Here is a 20,765-nt window from a genome sequence, read left to right as displayed (position 1 = left end):
TCAATCTGGCATGGATGGAAAGCGTGCCCGGGGAGGGACTGACTGGGTCTGAACTTGGGAGCCTTCGCTTCCGAAGTCCGGTGCTGTTGCCACTAAGCCACCAGCCAGCTCTGTATTTCTTGTGAAAGAAAGATTATAGATAATTCAATCCCGAACCTTTTGCCAGATTTTAAAGAACGCCTTAAAACAGGCACAGTGCACAGAAAATGCATACACGTATAAAGAGTAATTGCTAGAAGCTTCAGGACCACTAACAGCAGGAAAGTGATAAGGACAAGAACAAAGATTAATGAATGGGGTTGGGGGGGGGGGGGGGGGGGAATGAAGTCCCAAGAGGAATATAGTGAGGGATAAGGCTGAAAGACTTTTAGTGAATTTGATGCCAGTTCAGGCAGCAAAAACAAAGTGCTAGGACTGCATAAACTACTGAAGGTCTACTGGTTTTCATAAACTGAGGTACACTAAGGAAAACTGACAAATGTATGGAAAGAATCTTCAGCTGCAGTTGAGTTGAGACAGAGGTAGATGTGGAAGTGGGCAACTGTTATTGCGCTGGGGAAAAAAAACTCTATGATGGAGAAGATGGAGGTAGTTCAATAGAAGTAAACAAACACATAAAACTGTTTGACGTAGCCCAATGGATCGACTATGAAAAGTAACAAAGTTAAGGGCACATACAAAAGGTAATACTTTCAGTCTTCTTAATGATGTGGTTCTTCAAGCAAGACAGGATATGCAGTTAGACACCACAAGAGCACAGGCAAGTATGATGCAGTGGAGAGGTACAGCTGGATGCCAAGTTATTTTCAATAGAAGTCATATATACACATTCTGCTACAACATCTAGATAAAATAAACATTAAAATAATGTGTTTGATTGAGCTTTTTTTTGCAGAGTGGGCCGAGGATTGATGAGGGCAGGGCAGTAGACATTGTCTAGGTGGACTTTAGCAAAGCTTTTGACAAGGCCCCATATGGTTAGTTGATCAGGAAGGTTAGATATCATAGGATTCGGGTAAGCTAGATACAAAATTAAACTAGATACAAAATTTGATCAGTGGTAAGAATCAGAGGATGATCGTGAACTGTTGTTTATCTGATTGGACTCCTGCAACTATAAGTGTGCCATAGAGATTGGTGCTGGTTCCACTACCGTTTATCATCTTTATTAATTATTTGGATGAAATATAGTTGGTGTAATTGGTAAGCTTATGGATGGTATCAAAATTGGTATTATAATGGACAGTGAAGATTATCTGATATTGCAACAGGATTCAGATCAACTGGGGAAATGGACCAAAAAATGGCAGATGGAATTTAACTCAGGAAAAAGTCTGAAGAGATGCATTTTTGCAAGTTAAACAAGGGCAGGACTTACACAGTAAATAGCAAAACAACAAGAGTGTTATAGAACAAAGAAACTTCTGGTACAAGTACTTAAATCCCTGAAAGTGGAGACATTGATAGTGGTGAAGGCATATTGTATCCTTGCCTTCATTGATGAGGGCACTGGTTACAAAAGTTGAGACAATATATTTCAATTGCATAAGACATCGAACTTGAGAGTATTGTGTGCAATTTTAGTCACCCTGCTGTAGGAAGGATGTTATTAAGTTAGAAATAACCATATAACCACTACAGCTGAACGCTTACTCTCACCTAGTCCCACTGGCCCGCACTCAGCCCATAACCCTCCATTCCTTTCCTGTCCATATACCTATCCAACTTTACTATAAATGACAATACCGAACCTGCCTCTACACTTCTACTGGAAAGTGGTGAAATGGTGCATAAAAAAAATTCCAAGGATGTTACCAGAATAGAAGGCTGAGGAGAGACTGGGGATTTCCCCCCCCCCCCCCCCCATGAAGCATAGGAGGCTGGGATACCCTTACACAGGCATGTAAAACTATGACAGGCATAGATAAGATGAATGGGCAGAGTGTTCTTCCCAGGGTAAGGGAGTCAGAAATTGGAGGGTATAGACTTAAGATGAGAGGGGAAATACTCAGAGGGGCAACCTTTTCCACACAGAGGGTGATGAATGTACAGAATGAGCTTCCAAAGGATGTGGTAGAGATGGATACAATTACAATGTTTAAGGGATTTTAGACAGGTATGTGGCTAAGAAAATACTTATTGGATCACGGGCCAAATGCAGGCAAATTGGACGAGGTCAGGAAGGCAACTTGTCAACATGGATGAGTAGGGCCAAAGGACCTGTTTCTGTACCAATTGTATAACCAATTAGCACTATGACTATAAGTTAATACATGGCCACATAAGATAATTAAGGCAAAGCAGTTAAGTTTGTTCGAAGAAACCTAGAGGAGATGAAGTTAAGAGCAAAGAGATTCAGAAAAAGAATTCCAGACCTTAGATGTTTACCTCAGGGGCATACATGAAATCATGGTTAGCAACAATTAGACAACCTAATAGTTGCAAGGAAAAGGAATCAAATGAATGGATAAGGAATGTAATTTGTAATGGGGATCCATTTTCTCAGATTTATTGGAAGGAAATTTCAGGTCATCAAGTATTGTTACTGAGAATATAACAATAAGCAAGAGCAGGTAGCCACAGATGAAATCTCAGGTATCTCTGAAAATGTTGGCATGCAAGGCATTAAGATGAATAGATCAACTAACCAATATCTTGCTCAGTAGCGGCATCTTCTCGCCCAACATACGTCTTGCCCTCCTGTTGAGGAAAATCACACATATTTATCAGGTGGAAGCAAAATGAAAGGACAATTACTGCTAAACCAATAAAATCAAAATAAATAACCTAAGAGACTCTCATTCCAAATGTCCTAATTTGGAGTTAATAATATTCATAATAAAGAATATAAATTCAGCTAACATAATCTACCATATTTATAATAAACAGCTACTTTTGGTTCGCATTTAAGAAGCTGAATTAATTACTTTAAATGACTAGTTTAGTCATATTTATAGTAAATACGTTAAAGCATTTTAAATAGAAATGTGCACTATCAATGATTTTAAAATAAAATCTGGAACATTACATTTGAAAGAAACATGATATTTTTATGGACAATGAAGTAAATACTGTTCAATACATGAAACCTGTGCATTATTATTCCTCTACATCACTTTGTACAATTTAGAGAAAACTCTACATGATGTTCCTTCTGTGTCTGGATTTCAAATCAATGAATACTGAAGTTTGTACATTTTGTCATTAGCTGATGAATTTTCACAAAATACTGGAGGAACTCTGAGACTCTACACTGATGAAGGGTTTGGCCTGAAACTTAAAGTGTACATTTTCTTTCAGAGATGCTGCCTGAGTTTCTCCAGCATTGTGTTTTGATCTAGATTTCCAGCATCTGCAGAATTTCTTGTGTCGTAGTAGATAGATCCTTACCACTTTTATGTGTGAATCTACTTTCTTGACTAAATCTCAGTTTTTTTGAAGTTATTGATACAAACCTCATTAGATCTTAACTTACAATATATTACAGCAAAGGAAAGTGGTTTAAAATTTTTTAATAATAGAATCTGTATTGAATTCTTCAGGTACAATTAATTTAATATTTTCTAGGTTATAACAGTCAAATTCACCTTGAGATGGTACAAAATAATTCCTGTACTAAGCAAGTCATCATCAATGCCAATCAAATGAGGTAATTCAGAATCCAAAACTACACCGATTCCTTCTTTTCGAAGAGCTAAGGTTTCTTCCTAAAACAAGAATAGATTTTTGACAATTATTACCTTTGAAACAATTAACATATTTGTTACAAATTATACAACTATGGAACATAAATAAATAGCTGGAATAGAGAACTTGGACTTTCAGTAATAATTTTAATCAATTGGAGAGCAGACTTGATCATCTGCTTCATTTTCAACTCCTATCCCCATAACCCCCAATTCCTTTAACATCCAGGTTTTTGCAAAAGAACACAATGACTAGGCCTCCAGAGCACAGAATTCCAAAAGATACACCGCCATGAATGAAGAAAATTTATCTCATCTATTCTGATGCTACCCATTACTCATTTAGAAACTTTGCCCATTTCTATGGGCTCTGGTTCTAAACAGGATATGTTATATTGAAGGATTTCACAGTGAGAAGCTGCATTTGTATTAAATCTAATTATCAGTAAAGTATTTTTGAAATTGTGGCTCAAATTTCATATTCATAAAATATCAAGGTGTTGGAATTTGACTGATGATGTAGGAATTGAACTGAAAATTGAATTTGAGGCACAGTATCAGCCATGACGTTACTAAATGGTCAATGTAGCCCAAATCGGATTTTTTTTCTTATCGTTATTAGTGCAATAGCAGAAATGCTTCAGATAAAATATGAAGATGACTTTGTACACCATCATTTAAAAAAGTGGCCTTAATATTAAGAAGAGTTAGCAAAATTTCAGCAAGTACATCTTGATCAGTTCAATCAATACTCATATTCAGTATTTAATATTTAAGAAATATTTGAGCAAATACACACACACAGAGTGCCTATAAAAAGTATTCATTCCCCTTGGAAGCTTTAATGTGTTATTGTTTTACAACATTGAATTACAGAAGGTTTAATTTGTTTTTTTTGACACTGATCAACAGAAAAGGAATATACAGTAAAAACAATATAAAGTAAAAACAGGTCTCTATATATTGTAGCAAATATAATTAATTATATTGCTTATTAAGTATAAGCAATCTTATTTATTTAAATAATTCATTGTGAGTTATATGCACAAATACTTGAAATGCAAATACCAAGACACTACCAAGTGATACATGTGCATCTCAGCCAAAATTAGACTCACATTTCAGACTCCCGTATCTTCCTTTGAATTGGTTTGATGTTTTGAAGTTACAAAACTTAACTTTTGAAGTGGCAATGAGGTATTTCTAAAATGAGCTATTGACCTGTTGAAGCACAATGAGACGTTCAAACTAAAAAAAAGTGAGGAAATGGCAAGTAAAAAACAACCCAGCACACACAGAGACTGTTGAGTTAAAAATAAAAGTCAGAAAACGAAAGAATTCACAGGTTCATAAAGAATGAGTACCAGACAATAAAATAATTTTTTAAAAAAGAGCTATACTGGCTGGCTACATCGCACAGATTGGTGTGTTTGATTCCACTAGAGACACCTGAGCAAATTGAATGGTATGTTGAAGCAAATGAAACAGCCAAGAGAAACGAGCACCAATATTATTGAGTGCATTGGATATAAAGGGATATAGTTTGCTTTGAAATTTATCTGCTCCAACCAAACAATCTGAAATGAGCTTTGTTGATATTATGAAAGTAATATAGAACACTTAGAACCAAAACCATTATTAATTGCAGAACACTTTAGGTATCATAAGCAGAATCAAATGGTAAGGGGAGCCAATTTCAGTGAACGTGGCTCAATTAAAGAGATGGTCTGAGCATTGACAGACTTGATGTAACAACTTGATGTAACGGACTTGATGATGGAATAAGAGATTGCTTAATTTGTGGAATCTTACAAGAAAGCATTCAAAAACTACTCCTAACTGAAGCACAGCACAGATTTAAAGAGCAGTTGAAATCACTGTTTGAATGGAAACCACAGCCAGAGGTGCAAATAATTGTAGTCAGGAATGAAAGTGAGCGTGAACAGAATTGCAACACATAAACAGAAACTGGCCTGGCCAAACAAATTGTGTTATTGTTGCAGGGGCTCAATACACTAGATCAATGCAGATTTAAAATCAAAATTTGCAGAAAATGCAACAAAGAAGGACACATACAGTGTATGTCAGATGGACAAATATAAATGGACTGCACAGGGAGAGGAAAAGATAAAAAATTTAAGTTAGTTTCAAAAAGAGCACCAATCCAGATGCTGTTGATGAAAAATCTGATAATGATGAGAGTGAGACAGGACTGACTTGCCTTGAGATTTACAATGTGTATACTAGCAACAGACAAACAATATGGTTTACGCCAGAAGTGAATGGCAAATTAATTCATATGGAATTGGACACTGGTTCAGCTGTTTCAGTCATTCCACAAAATGTGTTTGAATGGCATTTCAAAGATACTGAACAGAAGCCTGCAGATACCCAGATAAGAACTATTACTGAAGAAAAGTTCATTCCTGTGTGAAATACAGTAACAAACCACATTGAGCTTGTATGTGATAAAACAGGAGGACCAGCATTATAGGGGCATAATTGGCTAAGACTACTACAACTTCATTAGCGATCCATCCACCACTTGAATGCCACATCCCCGCGACAAAGTAAACTGAAAGTGAACTAAGAAAGGTAATGGATGATGCCACAACTGCATCCATGCTGCAAACCATGAACTGTTGCCCAACAGAAGACAAACAGATGTTGGTGCCAACCTCCGTACCTCTGGCTGGAAAGCATACTGGACCAAGGAAGGACCATACTGCTCAGAGGAATCATGAACGCAATAAAAGTAGTATTTGTAGACAACGTACCCGAGGAAGCTACTGATACGTTAATCAGGCAGTTACTTGCAAAATGTAGCCTGATTTTAAGCTGAAAGACCATTCAAGGAGCTTCAGGAAAGTTTCAAGCTTTCAGCTTATGTGAGTACAAAGAACCAGAATCTGTGTGTATTAAGGTTATTGCACGAACTTCAAGTGGGAGATAAAAATCTGCTTCTAAAAGTAGATTGAAAGACAAAAACCCAGCTGGGTGAATGGAAGATCAAAAAGGAGTAAATGGAGATATGAAAACAGAGGATTCATCTGATGACATTGTGGATGTGGGAACCAAGGGGAGAGGTCAAGTTCATAAAGGGAGCATTAGAAGGATTAACAAGAGAACACTCCAGAGAACTAAATGCAGTTTCCCAAGATCGAGATGCACACCCCCAAAAAATGAAAAGGGAAGAAAAGTGTCCAGAGCTGTCAGAACCACTTCTCAGTCTCAGAATCAACTCCTAAGCCTTCAAACCTCAGATTGTTTTCATAGCCACGTATCACCTGCCAAGCCTGTCAGGAAAGATGCTATTCTAAAAGAGCAAGAAAGCCTCCACAGCAATTAAATCTTAAGGCCTAGATGGGACAATTTAAAAATTAACTGTGCTGTGAATGTCTGTGTATAGTACTGTATTATAAAGTAAATGTGTATTTTGCTGTGGGGACGCGCGAGTCCTGGACTGGACGTCCTGCTCATCTACAGAAGGTGTAGCATCTCCTGTAGCCTCTCTTTTCCAGGTGTAGTGATCGCCACAGGACCACTGTTTGGCTTGCCATGCAGAAGGTCACTAGCATATGGCCTCTCCTACACTACTGTACCCTTAGCAACACCTTCACGTGGCGTCCCTTTTATTATTGAGTTTGCCCTGTCATGGCACAACTGAATAGCCAGCAGTATAACTAGGAGGGCAAGCAGGGCTCATTAACTTTGGGTGGCGGCCAGCCAAGGAGGAGAACAGCTCCGATTCCAAACCCGGGTAGTTGGACTCATTAGCCTTGGCCGGCAGTCTGTCTGGAAGGAAAACTCCTGTACTCAAGCTACAGCCTTGTTTTTTCCGTGTTGTTTTTATGTAGTTCAATGTAGTTTTTGTACTGTTTCATGTAGCACCATGGTTCTGAAAAATGTTGTCTCGTTTTTACTGTGTACTGTACCAGCAGTTATGGTCGAAATGACAATAAAAAGTGACTTGACAACAATTCACCTGGTATCATTCTGTAATTTACAGGATACGTATACAGGCAGTCCCCGGGTTAGGAATGAGTTCTGTTCCTGAGTCCGTCTTTAAGTCTGATTTGTACACAAGTCGGAATAGGTACATCTAGTATTATTTAGCATCAGTTAGTCAAACGTTTGTCTTAGTATTATATTTTACCTTTCTATGCATATAAAGCACTTAAGAAATGTATGTATTTCAATAATAAAATCAGTGGGTTGCTTAGTAATAATTGTAGCTTTCATTGGGGCAGGGCCTTTCATGTGCTCCATTATTCTCACTTTATCCTTTACCCTTTAAAATTGATCTGATCGTTGACCAACTGTAGCTTAATGCTTTTCCAATGACCAATGGCATTTCACCTCTTCCCAATCGCTTTATTATTTCCACTTTATTTTCAATCGTGATCATTTTCCATCAACAGAACAGAAACACTGCGGATTCAGCAGCAGGTCCTGTGCTGCCCCAGGTCCTAAAGTCCACCCGCACTGAGACAGGTTAAATGGGACAAGTGGGGACGGTGCTGACTGGAAAAGGGGGTCAAGGTGAATCTTGCTAAGAAAATTTTAAGCAAAATACAAAGTTACACACTCAACAGTGTTAATGGCAACGACTTAAAATGGCGGACAGTGTTCTCCTTCCTCCATTCGTAAGTCAGACACTCATAACTCGGGGACTGCCTGTAGCCACAATTACTCACCTCTGCCATAACAGTGACAACAGTCCTCTTGTCCTTACCTATCATTTTATCATCCTCCATAACTCCAAAGGGATCCTACGCTAAACACATCTTTATCTCCCCATTCCGCAAGGACTGTTCCCTCTGCAATTCCCTTGCCCATTTGTCCTTCCCCACCAATCTCCCTCCTGGCATTTACCCCTGCAAGTGGCCTAACTACCATACACCTATCTGCCAATACAACTCCACTCTTACCGCATTCAGGGCCCCAAACAGTCCTTCCAAGTGAGACAACACTTCATTGGCGAATCAGCTGGGATCATTTATTGTGTCCACTGCTTCCGAAGCGGCCTCCTCTATATTGGTGAGAGCCGTCATAAATTGAGAGACCGCTTTGTCGAGCACCTCCACTCTGTCCGCCACAAGCAGAAATTCTCCACGGCCAAACATTTTAATTCTAATTCCCATTCCCTTTCTGACATGCCAGTCCATGGCCTCCTCTTGTGCCAAGATGAGGCCACCCTCAGGGTGGAGGAGCAACACCTTATATTCTGTCTGGGTGGCCTCCAACCTGATGGCAAGAATATTGATTTCTCCTTCTGGTAAAAAGAATACCCCCCACTCCTGCCTTTCACCTCTTCTCATCTACCTATCACTTCCCCTGGGTCCTGTCCTCCTTCCCTTTCTCCCACTCTCCTCTATCAGATTTCTTCTTCGCCAGCTCTTGACCTTTTCCGCCCATCTGGCTTCACCTATCGCATACCAGCTAGCCTCTTTCCCCTCCACCCATCTTCTTGTTGTGGCAGCTTTCCCCCTTCTTTCTCAGTCCTGAAGGAAGGTCTGAGCCTGAAATGTTGACCATTTATTTACTTCCATATATGCTGGCTAACCTGAGTTCCTCGAGCATTTTGTGTGTGTTACTTTTACAGACTTCTTGCAACATCTGACAGAAGCAAGCACAAAAACTGTGGAATATCTTTCATCTCTATTTATCTTTCAAATATGCTTGAAATAAATTTTAAAAATGAAAAAAATTCAAATAATAAGCAATAAGCCAAGAAGAGGAGCTAGTGAAATGGCAAAAAAAAAGACAATGGGCAAATCAGTGAACCAGGACAAGTAAACAACCCTGCAAGGTATAAATTCACTGAGTCTATCTTGCCCAAACACTATCCTACAAATATGTTCAACGTTAGTTTCATAACTGTGAAAAACAACTTTAACCATCTTACTGGGATATCTTACACTTGCAAAAAAAAACCTTTATTAGTGCAGATAGTGAAAATAAAAGTGAGAAACCATAAAGTAAACAAACATATGAGATGTATGGGAGAGTGTACTTGTGTGCAGAGAGGATGTTTCACAAAAACTGAGTCAACATTATTAAACATTAACCAAGCTAATGAAGTGAAAATGGCTCCAAGATAATGTGACCAGTTAGCTCTTAAAATTATCACCGCATGGTCATTGTTTTATGTTTGATTAGTGGCAAGATGATTTATTAACATTAACACTTCAAACCTGAATTCAATTCAAAAATGACAACATAAGCTTCCTCCAGGAAGAGTTAAGCTTTTAGCACACTTCTAAGGTGCTTAATTGTTTACTTAATAAGGGCAATTTCTCTGTTCTCAGCTAAATACTGAAATATGCAGCAGCTAACTTGGAATTATCACTTCATTCATACATTATCTGTGGACTGGTGCACAGCATTATCAATTTGTAATCATTGAATGTCAAAATAAATGCAAATCATAATTTATTATGGCCCTGCTAGTAACAAATGATCCACATCAAACAGAAGTGATGATTATCCTTATACTTCTAAAGGAACTAATTAAATGCAGCTAGTAACGTTGATTTCAGATTTTGAGCACAGTTCATGCTGGGTTGTAAGCAAACTCAAACTAGTGATTCACTGAGCATTATTCTATATTGTGCTATTCATGCACAACAATTAGACTAGGTTGAAGATGTGTAGTAATTGTCAAATCAGGATACAAAGTAAGCAGGCATAAATCTCACAAGTTAGCAAATAGGAGAAACAAAGCTGGAATCTGAAGCAACAATCTGCTGAAAGCATCAGTGGGCTGAGTAACCAATTTATTTATTTACTGCATGGAGTAGACCCTTCACTGGGGAAAACCCAGACATTCCACATGGTGTGGGGGAGTACAGAGACTCCTTTCAGAACAGCGCCAGAAATGAACTCTACACTGGAGTGCCCCAAGGTGTAATAGAGTGTGCTAACTGGTACGCTACTATGTCACCCAAGTGAAAAAGAGTCCTGCTGAAGGGTTTTGGCCCAAAATGTCAAATGTACTCTTTTCCATAGATGCTGTCTGGCCTGCTAAGTTCCTCCAGCAATTTGTGTGCATTGTATCAATATTTTGGGTCAATCAAGACACTGCATGAGAAACAATGGTGAAAACAGGCAGAATGGTGAGATAGGAAACAGTGTCTGGTGGAACAAGGACGGGTGCAGGATGGCGAATTAGCTACCTCTGTCTCCAAGTTCTACTTCTTCCCTCCTCTAACAGCCTCATTTTGCCTGTCATCCTTCATTCCTCCAAGGTCCATTAACCACCCATTGTTCCCTTTCGCATCAGTTTCCCTTTGCTCTTTATACTAGCCAGCAACCCTCTCCCTTAGTCCTAATGCAGGGTTTCCTCTTACAATGTCTACAATTCCTTTCCATGTACAGACGCTGTTCAACCTCAGATTGTCTGTTCCTTGTGAATTAGGGATGTGTGAATAAAGTAATCAATACAGACTATATTTCCTACCTTGCCGAACCCAATAAACTGTATTCAGATATGGTGCTAGTAACTTATTACTATTCTACATTAAAAAACATACTAATGTTTTTATGTATAGTTTTTCATAAATTCTGTTGTATTTCTTTATTTTCCTGTAAATGCATGCAAAAAAACCACATACATTGTTCCTTTCGCGCCTTGTGGCACATCGGGCAGCATTTTTGCTGTTTCCTTATTATTTATCTGTTTTTTTTTAAATAAGGCTGACTTGCTAGCTTGATGCTCAACCCAGCACAGATAAAAGAAACTTGCAAGAAGCTGGACGGATATAAACCCGGGACCGTTCACCTCATAGTCCGGTGCTGATGCCACTACACCACTGGCTTGCTTATACCAATTTGAAACGTGTACATACTTTAATAATAAATTTACTTTATATTCAGCTATTTAAAAAAAAGCAAAATGAACAATTTAACCCTCAAAAGACCTGGAAGAAACATTTCCCTCAAAATAATTCCTAACTTTCCATCATAAAACTCTCATTCAGAAAACTGAGAATTTGTTGGAAATTTATTTTAAAACGTAGTACAGAATCTTTGTAAATCACTCAAAATCATAAGCTGTGGTTCTAATTCTATACAGTTGGCCCTCCTTAATCTGCGGATTCTGCATGCGCGGATTCAACCAAACGCGGATTGGGAAAACCCGCAAGTTCTCCCCAGCATTCATTGTTTGAGCATGTACAGACTATTTTTTCTTGTCATTATTCCCTAAACAACATAGTATAACAACTATTTACATAGCATTTACATTGTATTAGGTATTATAAGTAATCTAGAAATGACTTAAAAGTACAGGCAGTCTCCGGGTTATGGATGAGTTTCATTCCTGAGTCAGTCAGATTTGAAGTCGGAACAGGTACATCCGGTATTATTTAGCGTCAGTCAGTCAAACGTTTTTCTTAGTATATAGGACATATTTTAACTTTCTATGCATATAAAACACTTAAGAAACATACGTATTTCAATAATTAAACCACTGTGTTACTTAGTAATAATTGTAGCTTTCATCGGGGCAGGGCCTTTCAAATGCTCCATTAGAATTGTTCTGATCGTTGACCGACCGTATCCTAACGCTTTTCCAATGATGTTTCACCTCTTTCCGATTGCTTTGTTACTTCCACCTTATTTTCAATCGTGATCGTGTTTATTTTTGTGAATAAAAACACAGCAGATTCAGAGCTATGCCGGGTCCTAATGTCCACCGCACTGAACATGTTAAATAAAGTCCGGGGTTTTGCTGGGTCCTAAAGACCGCTGCACTATTTAAGGTTAAATAAGGGGATTCAGCATCCACGATTTTTTGTATCTGTGGGGGTTTCTCGGAACCAATTTCCCGCAGATAAGGAGGGCCCCACTATACTTCAAAATGTATGGCAATTAAACAAAAGCACATCAAAAATTCAATCAGTATGAATTTGTCATTGCAAGTCCAGCATTCATCACCAATCTCTAATTGTCCTTGAGAAGATAGAGGCAAGTTTTGGTGAATATACTTTTACAGTACCACGGGCATTGCAAGATGTAGACCCAGCGACGTCAGGATGGTGCCCAAATCTGCAGGCGGTGATGTTCTCATGTACCTGCTGTCACCTTGGCGGTAAGACTTGCAGAATTAGACATCTTCAAGTACACACACTGAAACTAGTGTTTGTCAGTAGTGGAAGGAATGAATGGTTAGAGGTCGATGGGGTGCCAGACAGCATTCCATCACATTCCTGGCTTTTACCTTGTAGATGGTGAGAAAGCCTTCACGTCAGGAAACTAGCCACATACTATAGGATTCCTAGCCATTGACCTGCTCTTGCAGCCACAGTGCCTCACCAATACAGGTAATGTTTTTAGATAATAACCATATACCAATTACAGCACGGAAACAGGCCATCTTGGCCCTTCTAGTCTGTGCGAAACGCTTACTCTCACCTAGTCCCACCTACCTGCACTCAGCCCATAATCCTCCATTCCATTCCTGTACATATACTTATCCAATTTTTTTTTAAATGACAAAATCGAACCTGCCTCTACCACTTCTAATGGAAGCTCGTTCCACACAGCTACCACTCTGAGTAAAGAAGTTCCTCCTCGTGTTACCCCTAAACTTTTGCCCCTTAACGCTCAACTCATGTCCTCTTGTTTGAATTTCCCCCACTCTCAATGGAAAAAGCCTATCCACATCAACTCTATCTATACCCCTCATAATTTTAAATACCTCTATCAAGCCCCCCCTCAATCTTCTATGCTCCAAAGAATAAAGAGCCAACTTGTTCAACCTTTCTCTGTAACTTAGGTGCTGAAACACAGGTAACGTTCTAGTAAATTTCCTCTGTACTCTCTCTATTTTTTTGAATCTTTCCCATAATTCAGTGACCAGAACTGTACACAATACTCCAAATTTGACCTCACCAATGCCTTGTACAATTTTAACAATACGTCCCAACTCCTATACTCAATGCTGATTTATAAAGGCCAGCATACCAAAAGCTTTCTTCACCACCATACCCACATGAGATTCCACCTTCAGGGAACTATGCACCATTATTCCTAGATCACTCTGTTCTGCTGCATTCTTCAATGCCCTACCATTTACCATGTATGTCCTATTTGGATTATTCCTACCAAAATGTAGCACCTCACACTTATCAGCATTAAACTCCATCTGCCATTGTTCAGCCCACTCCTCTAACTGGCCTAAATCTCTCTGCAAGCTTTGAAAATCTACTTCATTATCCACAACGCCAACTATCTTAGTATCATCTTTACCACCAATTTACCACCCCATCATCCAGATCATTAATGCATATGACAAACAATACTGGATCCAGTACAGATCCCTGAGGCACACCACTAGTCACCAGCCTCCAACCTGGCAAACAGTTATCTACCACTACTCTCTGGCATCTCTCATTCGGCCACTGTTGAATCCATTTTACTACTTCAATATTAATACCTAATGATTGAACCTTCCTAACTAACCTTCTCTGTGGAACCTTATCAAAGGCCTTACTGAAGTCCATGTAGACAACATCCACTGCTTTACCCTCGTCAACTTTCCTAGTAACATCTTCAAAAAATTCAGTAAGATTTGTCAAACATGACCTTCCACACACAAATCCATGTTGACTGCTCCTAATCAGACCCCGTCTATCCAGATAATTATATATACCATCTCTAAGGATACTTTCCATTAATTTACCCATCACTGACGTCAAACTGACAAGCCTATAATTGCTAGGTTTACTCTTAGAACCCTTTTTAAACAATGGAACCACATGGGCAATACACCAATCCTCCAGCACCATCCTCGTTTCTAATGACATTTGAAATATTTCTGTCAGAGCCCCTGCTATTTCAACACTAACTTCCCTCAAGGTCCTAGGGAATATCCTGTCAGGACACGGAGACTTATCGATTTTTATATGCATTAAAAGCTCTAGTACTTCCTCTTCTTTAATCATCATAGTTTCCATAACTACTCTACTTTGGAAAGGCGCAAAAATAACAGGGTTGTTATCATGGGTGACTTTAACTTCCCTAATATTGATTGGCACTTGATTAGTTCCAAAGGGTTTAGATGGGGCAGAGTTTGTTAGGTGTGTCTAGGATGGATTCCTGTCACAGTATGTTGACAGGTTAACTAGGGGGAATGCCATACTAGATCTAGTATTAGGTAACGAACCGGGTCACGTCACAGATCTCAGTGGGTGAGCATCTGGGGAACAGTGATCACCGCTCCCTGGCCTTTAGCATTATCATGGAAAAAGATAGAATCAGACAGGACAGGAAAATTTTTAATTGGGAAAGGGCAAATTATGAGGCTATAAGGCTAGAACTTGCAGGTGTGAATTGGGATGATGTTTTTGCAGGGAAATGTACTATGGACATGTGGTCGATGTTTAAGGATCTCTTGCAGGATGTTAGATATAAATTTGTCCCGGTGAGGAGGATAAAGAATGGTAGGGTGAAGGAACCATGGGTGACAAGTGAAATGGAAAATCTAGTTAGGTGGAAGGCAGCAAACATGAGGTTTAGGGAGCAAGGATCAGATGGGTGTATTGAGGAATATAGGGTAGCAAGAAAGGAGCTTAAGAAGGGGCTGAGAAGAGCAAGAAGGGGCATGAAAAGGCCTTGGTGAGTAGGGTAAAGGAAAACCCCAAGGCTTTGTTCAATTATGTGAAGGACAAAAGGATGACAGGAGTGAAAGTAGGACCAATTAGAGATAAAAGTGGGAAGATGTGCCTGGAGGCTGTGGAAGTGAGCGAGGTCCTCAATGAATACTTCTATTCAGTATTCACCACTGAGAGGGAACTTGATGTTGGTGAGGACAATATGAGTGAGGTCAATGTTCTGAAGCATGTTGATATTAAGGGAGAGGAGGTGGTGGAGTTGTTAAAATACATTAGTGCAGATAAGTCCCCGGGGCCTGACGGAATATTCCCCAGGCTGTTCCACGAGGCAAGGGAAGAGATTGCTGAACCTCTGGCTAGGATCTTTATGTCCTCGTTGTCCACGGGAATGGTACTGGAGGATTGGAGGGAGGTGAATGCTGTCCCCTTGTTCAAAAAAGTTAGTAGGGATAGTCCAGGTAATTATAGACCAGTGAGCCTTACATCTGTAGTGGGAAAGCTGTTGGGAAAGATTCTTAGGGATAGGATCTATGGGCATTTAGAGAATCATGGTCTGATCAGGGACAGTCAGCATGGCTTTGTGAAGAGCAGATCGTGCCTAACAAGCCTGATAGAGTTCTTTGAGGAGGTGACCAGGCATATAGATGAGGGTAGCGCAGTGGATGTGATCTACATGGATTTTAGTAAGGCATTTGACAAGGTTCCACACAGTCTGCTTATTCAGAAAGTCAGAAGGCATGGGATCCAGGGAAGTTTGGCCAGGTGGATTCAGAATTAGCTTGCCTGCAGAAGGCAGAGGTTTGTGGTGGAGGGAGTACATTCAGATTGGAGGATTTCTGACTAGTGGTGTCCCACAAGGATCTGTTCTGGGACCTCTACTTTTCGTGATTTTTATTAACGACCTGGACCTGGGGGTAGAAGGGTGGGTTGTCAAGTTTGCAGACGACATAAAGGTTGGTGGTGTTGTAGATAGTGTAGAGGATTGTCAAAGATTGCAGAGAGACATTGATAGGATGCAGAAGTGGGCTGACAAGTGGCAGATGGAGTTAAACCCGGAGAAGTGTGCGGTGGTACACTTTGGAAGGACAAACTCCAAGGCAGAGTACAAAGTAAATGGCAGGATACTTGGGAGTGTGGAGGAGCAGAGGGATCTGGGGGTACATGTCCACAGATCCCTGGAAGTTGCCTTACAGGTAGATAGGGTAGTTAAGAAAGCTTATGGGGTGTTAGCTTTCATAAGTCAAGGGATATTGTTTAAGAGATGCAATGTAATGATGCAGCTCTATAAAACTCTAGTTAGGCCACACTTGCAGTACTGTATCCAGTTCTGGTTGCCTCACTATGGGAAGGATATGGAAGCATTGGAAGGAGTACAGAGGAGATTTACCAGGATGCTGCCTGGTTTAGAGAGTATGGATTATGATCAGAGATTAAGGGAGCTAGGGCTTTACTCTTTGGAGAGAAGGAGGATGAGAGGAGTCATGATAGAGGTAAACAAGATATTAAGAGGAATAGACAGAGTGGACAGCCAGCACCTCTTCCCCAGGGCACCACTGCTCAGTACAAGAGGACATGGCTTTAAGGTAAGGGGAGGAAAGTTCAAGGGGGATATTAGAGGAAGGTTTTTCACTCAGAATGGTTGATGCGTGGAATGCACTGCCTGAGTCAGTGGTGGAGGGAGATACACTAGTGAAGTTTAAGAGGTTACTAGACAGGTATATGGAGGAATTTAAGGTGGGGGGTTATATGGGAGGCAGGGTTTGAGGGTCAGCACAACATTGTGGGCTGAAGGGCCTGTAATGTGCTGTACTATTCTATGTTCTTCGTACTTGTTTCCCTTACCTTACACAATTCAATATCCTTCTCCTTAGTGAATACCGATGAAAAGAAATTGTTCAAAATCTCCCCCATCTCTTTTGGCTCCACGGATAGCTGTCCATTCTGATTCTCTAAGGAACCAACTTTATCCCTCACTATCCTTTTGCTATTAATATAAATGTAGAAACCCTTTGGATTTATTTTCACCTTACTTGCCAAAGCAACCTCATATCTTCTTTTAGCATTTCTAATTTCTTTCTTAAGATTCTTCTTACATTCTTTATATTCCTTGAGCACCTCAGTTACTCCATGCTACCTATATTTATTGTAGATCTTCTCCTTTTCCAAACCAAGTTTCCAATATCCCTTGAAAACCATGGCTCTCTCAAACTTTTAACCTTTCCTTTCAACCTAATAAGAACATAAAGATTCTGTACCCTCGAAATTTCACCTTTAAATGACCTCCGTTTCTCTATTATATCCTTCCCATAAAACAAATTGTCCCAATCCACTCCTTCTAAATCCTTTCACTTCTCCTCAAACTTAGCCTTTCTCCAATCAAAAATCTCAACCCTGGGTCCAGTTCTATCCTTCTCCATAATTATATTGAAACTAATGGTATTGTGATCTCTGGACCCGAAGTGCTCCCCAACACATACCTCCGTCACCTGCCCTATCTCATTCCCTAACAGGATATCCAACACTGCCCTTTCTCTAGTTGGTACCTCTATGTATTGCTGCAAAAAACTATTCTGCACACATTTTACAAACTCCAAACCATCCAGCCCTTTAACAGAATGGGCTTCCCAGTCTATGTGTGGAAAATTAAAATCTCCCACAATCACAATCTTGTACTTACTACAAATATCTGCTATCTCCTTACAAATTTGCTCCTCCAATTCTCACTCCCCATTAGGTGGTCTATAATACACTCCTATAAGTGTTTCTACAACTTTCCCATTCCTCAATTCCACCCAAATAGTCTCCCCAGATGAGCCCTCTAATCTATCCTGCTGGAGCACTGCTGCAATATTTTCTCTGACAAACAATGCAACACCTTCCCCTCTTGTCCCTCCGATTCTATCACACCTGAAGCAACGAAATCCAGGAATATTTAGTTGCCAATCACACCCCTCCTGCAACCACGTTTCACTAATAGCTACAACATATTTCCAGGTATCAATCTATGCTCTAAGCTCATCCACCTTTCTTACAATGCTCCTAGCATTAAAATAGATGCATTTAAGAAACTCTCCACCTCTTCCTCTCTGTTTTTCCCTAACAGTGCAAACAATACCTTCTCCCCATATCTTTGGTCTGAGCGCTCCCCTTTTCTATCACCTGCCTATCCTCCCTCACACACTGTCTACTAGCTTTCTCTATTGGTGAACCAACCGCCTCTCCCCTAGTCTCTTCAAATTGATTCCCACCCTCCAACCATTCTAGTTTAAAGTCTCCCGGTAGCCTTAGCAAATCTCCCCGCCAGGATATTGGTTCCCCTAGGATTCAAGTGCAACCCGTCCTTTTTGTACAGGTCACACCTGCCCCAAAAGAGGTCCCTATGATCCAGAAACTTGAATCCATGCCCCCTGCTCCAATCTCTCAGCCACGCATTTATCCTCCACCTCATTCCATTCCAACTCTCACTGTCGCGTGGCACAGGCAGTAATCATAATGCGGCTCACAATTTATTGACATTGTGAGATTTTGCATGGATGCTACCACTAAATGCCTGGGATAAGTAGTTAGAGCAGCTCTTTTGTTGGAGATGGTCACTGCTGGGCACTAAAATGTAAACATAGCTTTGACCCTTTTTTCCAGTCTATGCCTGATGATGCATACAGGTATGGGCAATTTTATTCAATGGCATTTAGAATGCTGAAGATGTGCTAAGCAATTCCTGCAGTATTGTCCTTGATCTAGGATGAATTATCTCTGTTGTATGAGTTACGACTCCAGCCATAGAAGTATATCCCTTTGATACCCACTGACTTTAGTTTTACCAAGGTAACTTGATGCCAAACTCAAAAGGTGTCTTAAATGTTAACAGCAGTCATTCAGAATCAGGTTTATTATCACCAGCATGTGTTGTGAAATTTGTTAACCCAGTAGCAGCAGTTCAATGCAATACATAATCTAGAAGAAAAAATAAAATAAAATAATAATAAATAAGTAAATCAATTACAGTATATGTATATTGAATAGATTAAAAATCATGCAAAAACAGAAATTATATTTAAAAAGTGAGGTAGTGTCCAAGGGTTTGATATCCATTTAGGAATCAGATGGCAGAGGGGAAGAAGCTGTTCCTGAATCACTGAGTCTGTGCCTTCAGGCTTCTGTACCTCCTACCTGATGCTAACAGTGAGAAAAAGGCAATCCCTGGGTGCTGGAGGTCCTTAATACTGGATGCTGCCTTTCTGAGACACTGCTCCTTGAAGATGTCCTGGGTACTTTGTAGGATAGTACCCAAGATGGAGCTGACTAAATTTACAACCTTCTACAGCTTCTTTCGGTCTTGTGCAGTAGCACCCCCCTCCCAATAGCAGACAGTGATGCAGCCCATCAGAATGCTCTCCACAGTATATCTATAGAAGTTTTTGAGTGTACTTTTTGACATACCACATATCATCAAACTGCTAATGAAGTCACTATCTTGCCTTCTTTATAACTGCATCGATATGTTGGGACCAGGTTAGATCCTCAGAGATCTTGACACGCAGGAGCTTGAAACTGCGCACTCTCTCCACTTCTGATCCCTCTATGAGGATTGGTAGGTGTTCCTTCGTCTTACCCTTCCTGAAGTCCACAATCAGCTCTTTCGTCTTACTGACATTCAGTGCCAGGTTGTTGCTGCTGACACTACTCCACTAGTTGGTATATCTCACTCCTGCATGCCCTCCCATCACCATCTGAGATTCTACCAACAATAGTATCATCAGCAAATTTACAGATAGTATTTGAACTATGCCTAGCCATACAGTCATGGGTAAAGAGAAAGTACAGTAGTGGGCTAAGCACACACCAAGGTGCACCAGTGTTGATCAACAGTGAGGAAGAGATGATATCACCAATCTGCACAGACTGTGGTCTTTCAGTTAGGAAGTTGCGGATCCATTTGCAGAGGGAGGTACAGAGGCCCAGGTTCTGTAACTTTTCAATCAGGATTGTGGGAAAGATGGTATTAAACGCTGAGCTCTAGATGATGAATATTCTGACATACGTGCTTGTATTGCCCAGGTGGTCTGAAGCCTTGTGAAGAGCCATTCTCACCCTGCTACTGGAATTCAGCTCTTGGATTCAAATTTGGACCTGATCTGTGATAAGGCCTGGAGCTGACTGGTCCTGGTGAGTAGATTATTGGCAGGACACTTGATTACACTGCTAATGACAGTTAACATTGTCTTTTTGACATTGAGAGTAGACAGATTGTTAGTAAGCTGGAGATTTCTCCTGGTTTTGTGAATGGACAAACATTGAAAATTTTCACATTGTCAAATAAGATGGCAGTATTGCAATTACACTGGAGTAACATGGCTAAAAGCTGTTATTCATATGTCTTACTATATTCAGTGCTTTTGGCAACTTCTTGAAATCAGATGGAATGAATAAAATTAGTTGAGACTGGCTTGTGTTGGTGCGG

At 40.1% G+C, this 20,765-nt stretch overlaps 1 protein-coding gene across 2 annotated transcripts in view; it reads right to left on the bottom strand.

Annotated features, from left to right (window-relative positions):
* kif16ba (kinesin family member 16Ba) overlaps positions 1-20,765 on the bottom strand; it is a 171,928-nt gene that overhangs the window by 80,119 nt on the left and 71,044 nt on the right. For both annotated transcript variants that reach the window (XM_059986193.1, XM_059986194.1), the window contains exons 13-14: positions 3,588-3,707; positions 2,649-2,700 (exon numbers count right to left, since the gene is read on the bottom strand). In XM_059986193.1, coding sequence (XP_059842176.1) covers positions 2,649-2,700; positions 3,588-3,707 — 172 coding nt within the window. The remainder of the gene's footprint in view (positions 1-2,648; positions 2,701-3,587; positions 3,708-20,765) is intronic.

Source organism: Hypanus sabinus, chromosome 12 (genome assembly GCF_030144855.1).
Source record: "Hypanus sabinus isolate sHypSab1 chromosome 12, sHypSab1.hap1, whole genome shotgun sequence".
NCBI classification, from domain to species: Eukaryota; Metazoa; Chordata; class Chondrichthyes; order Myliobatiformes; family Dasyatidae; genus Hypanus; species Hypanus sabinus.
Note: the sequence above shows the minus strand (reverse complement) of the source record. Positions and strands in the feature narration are given on the sequence as shown.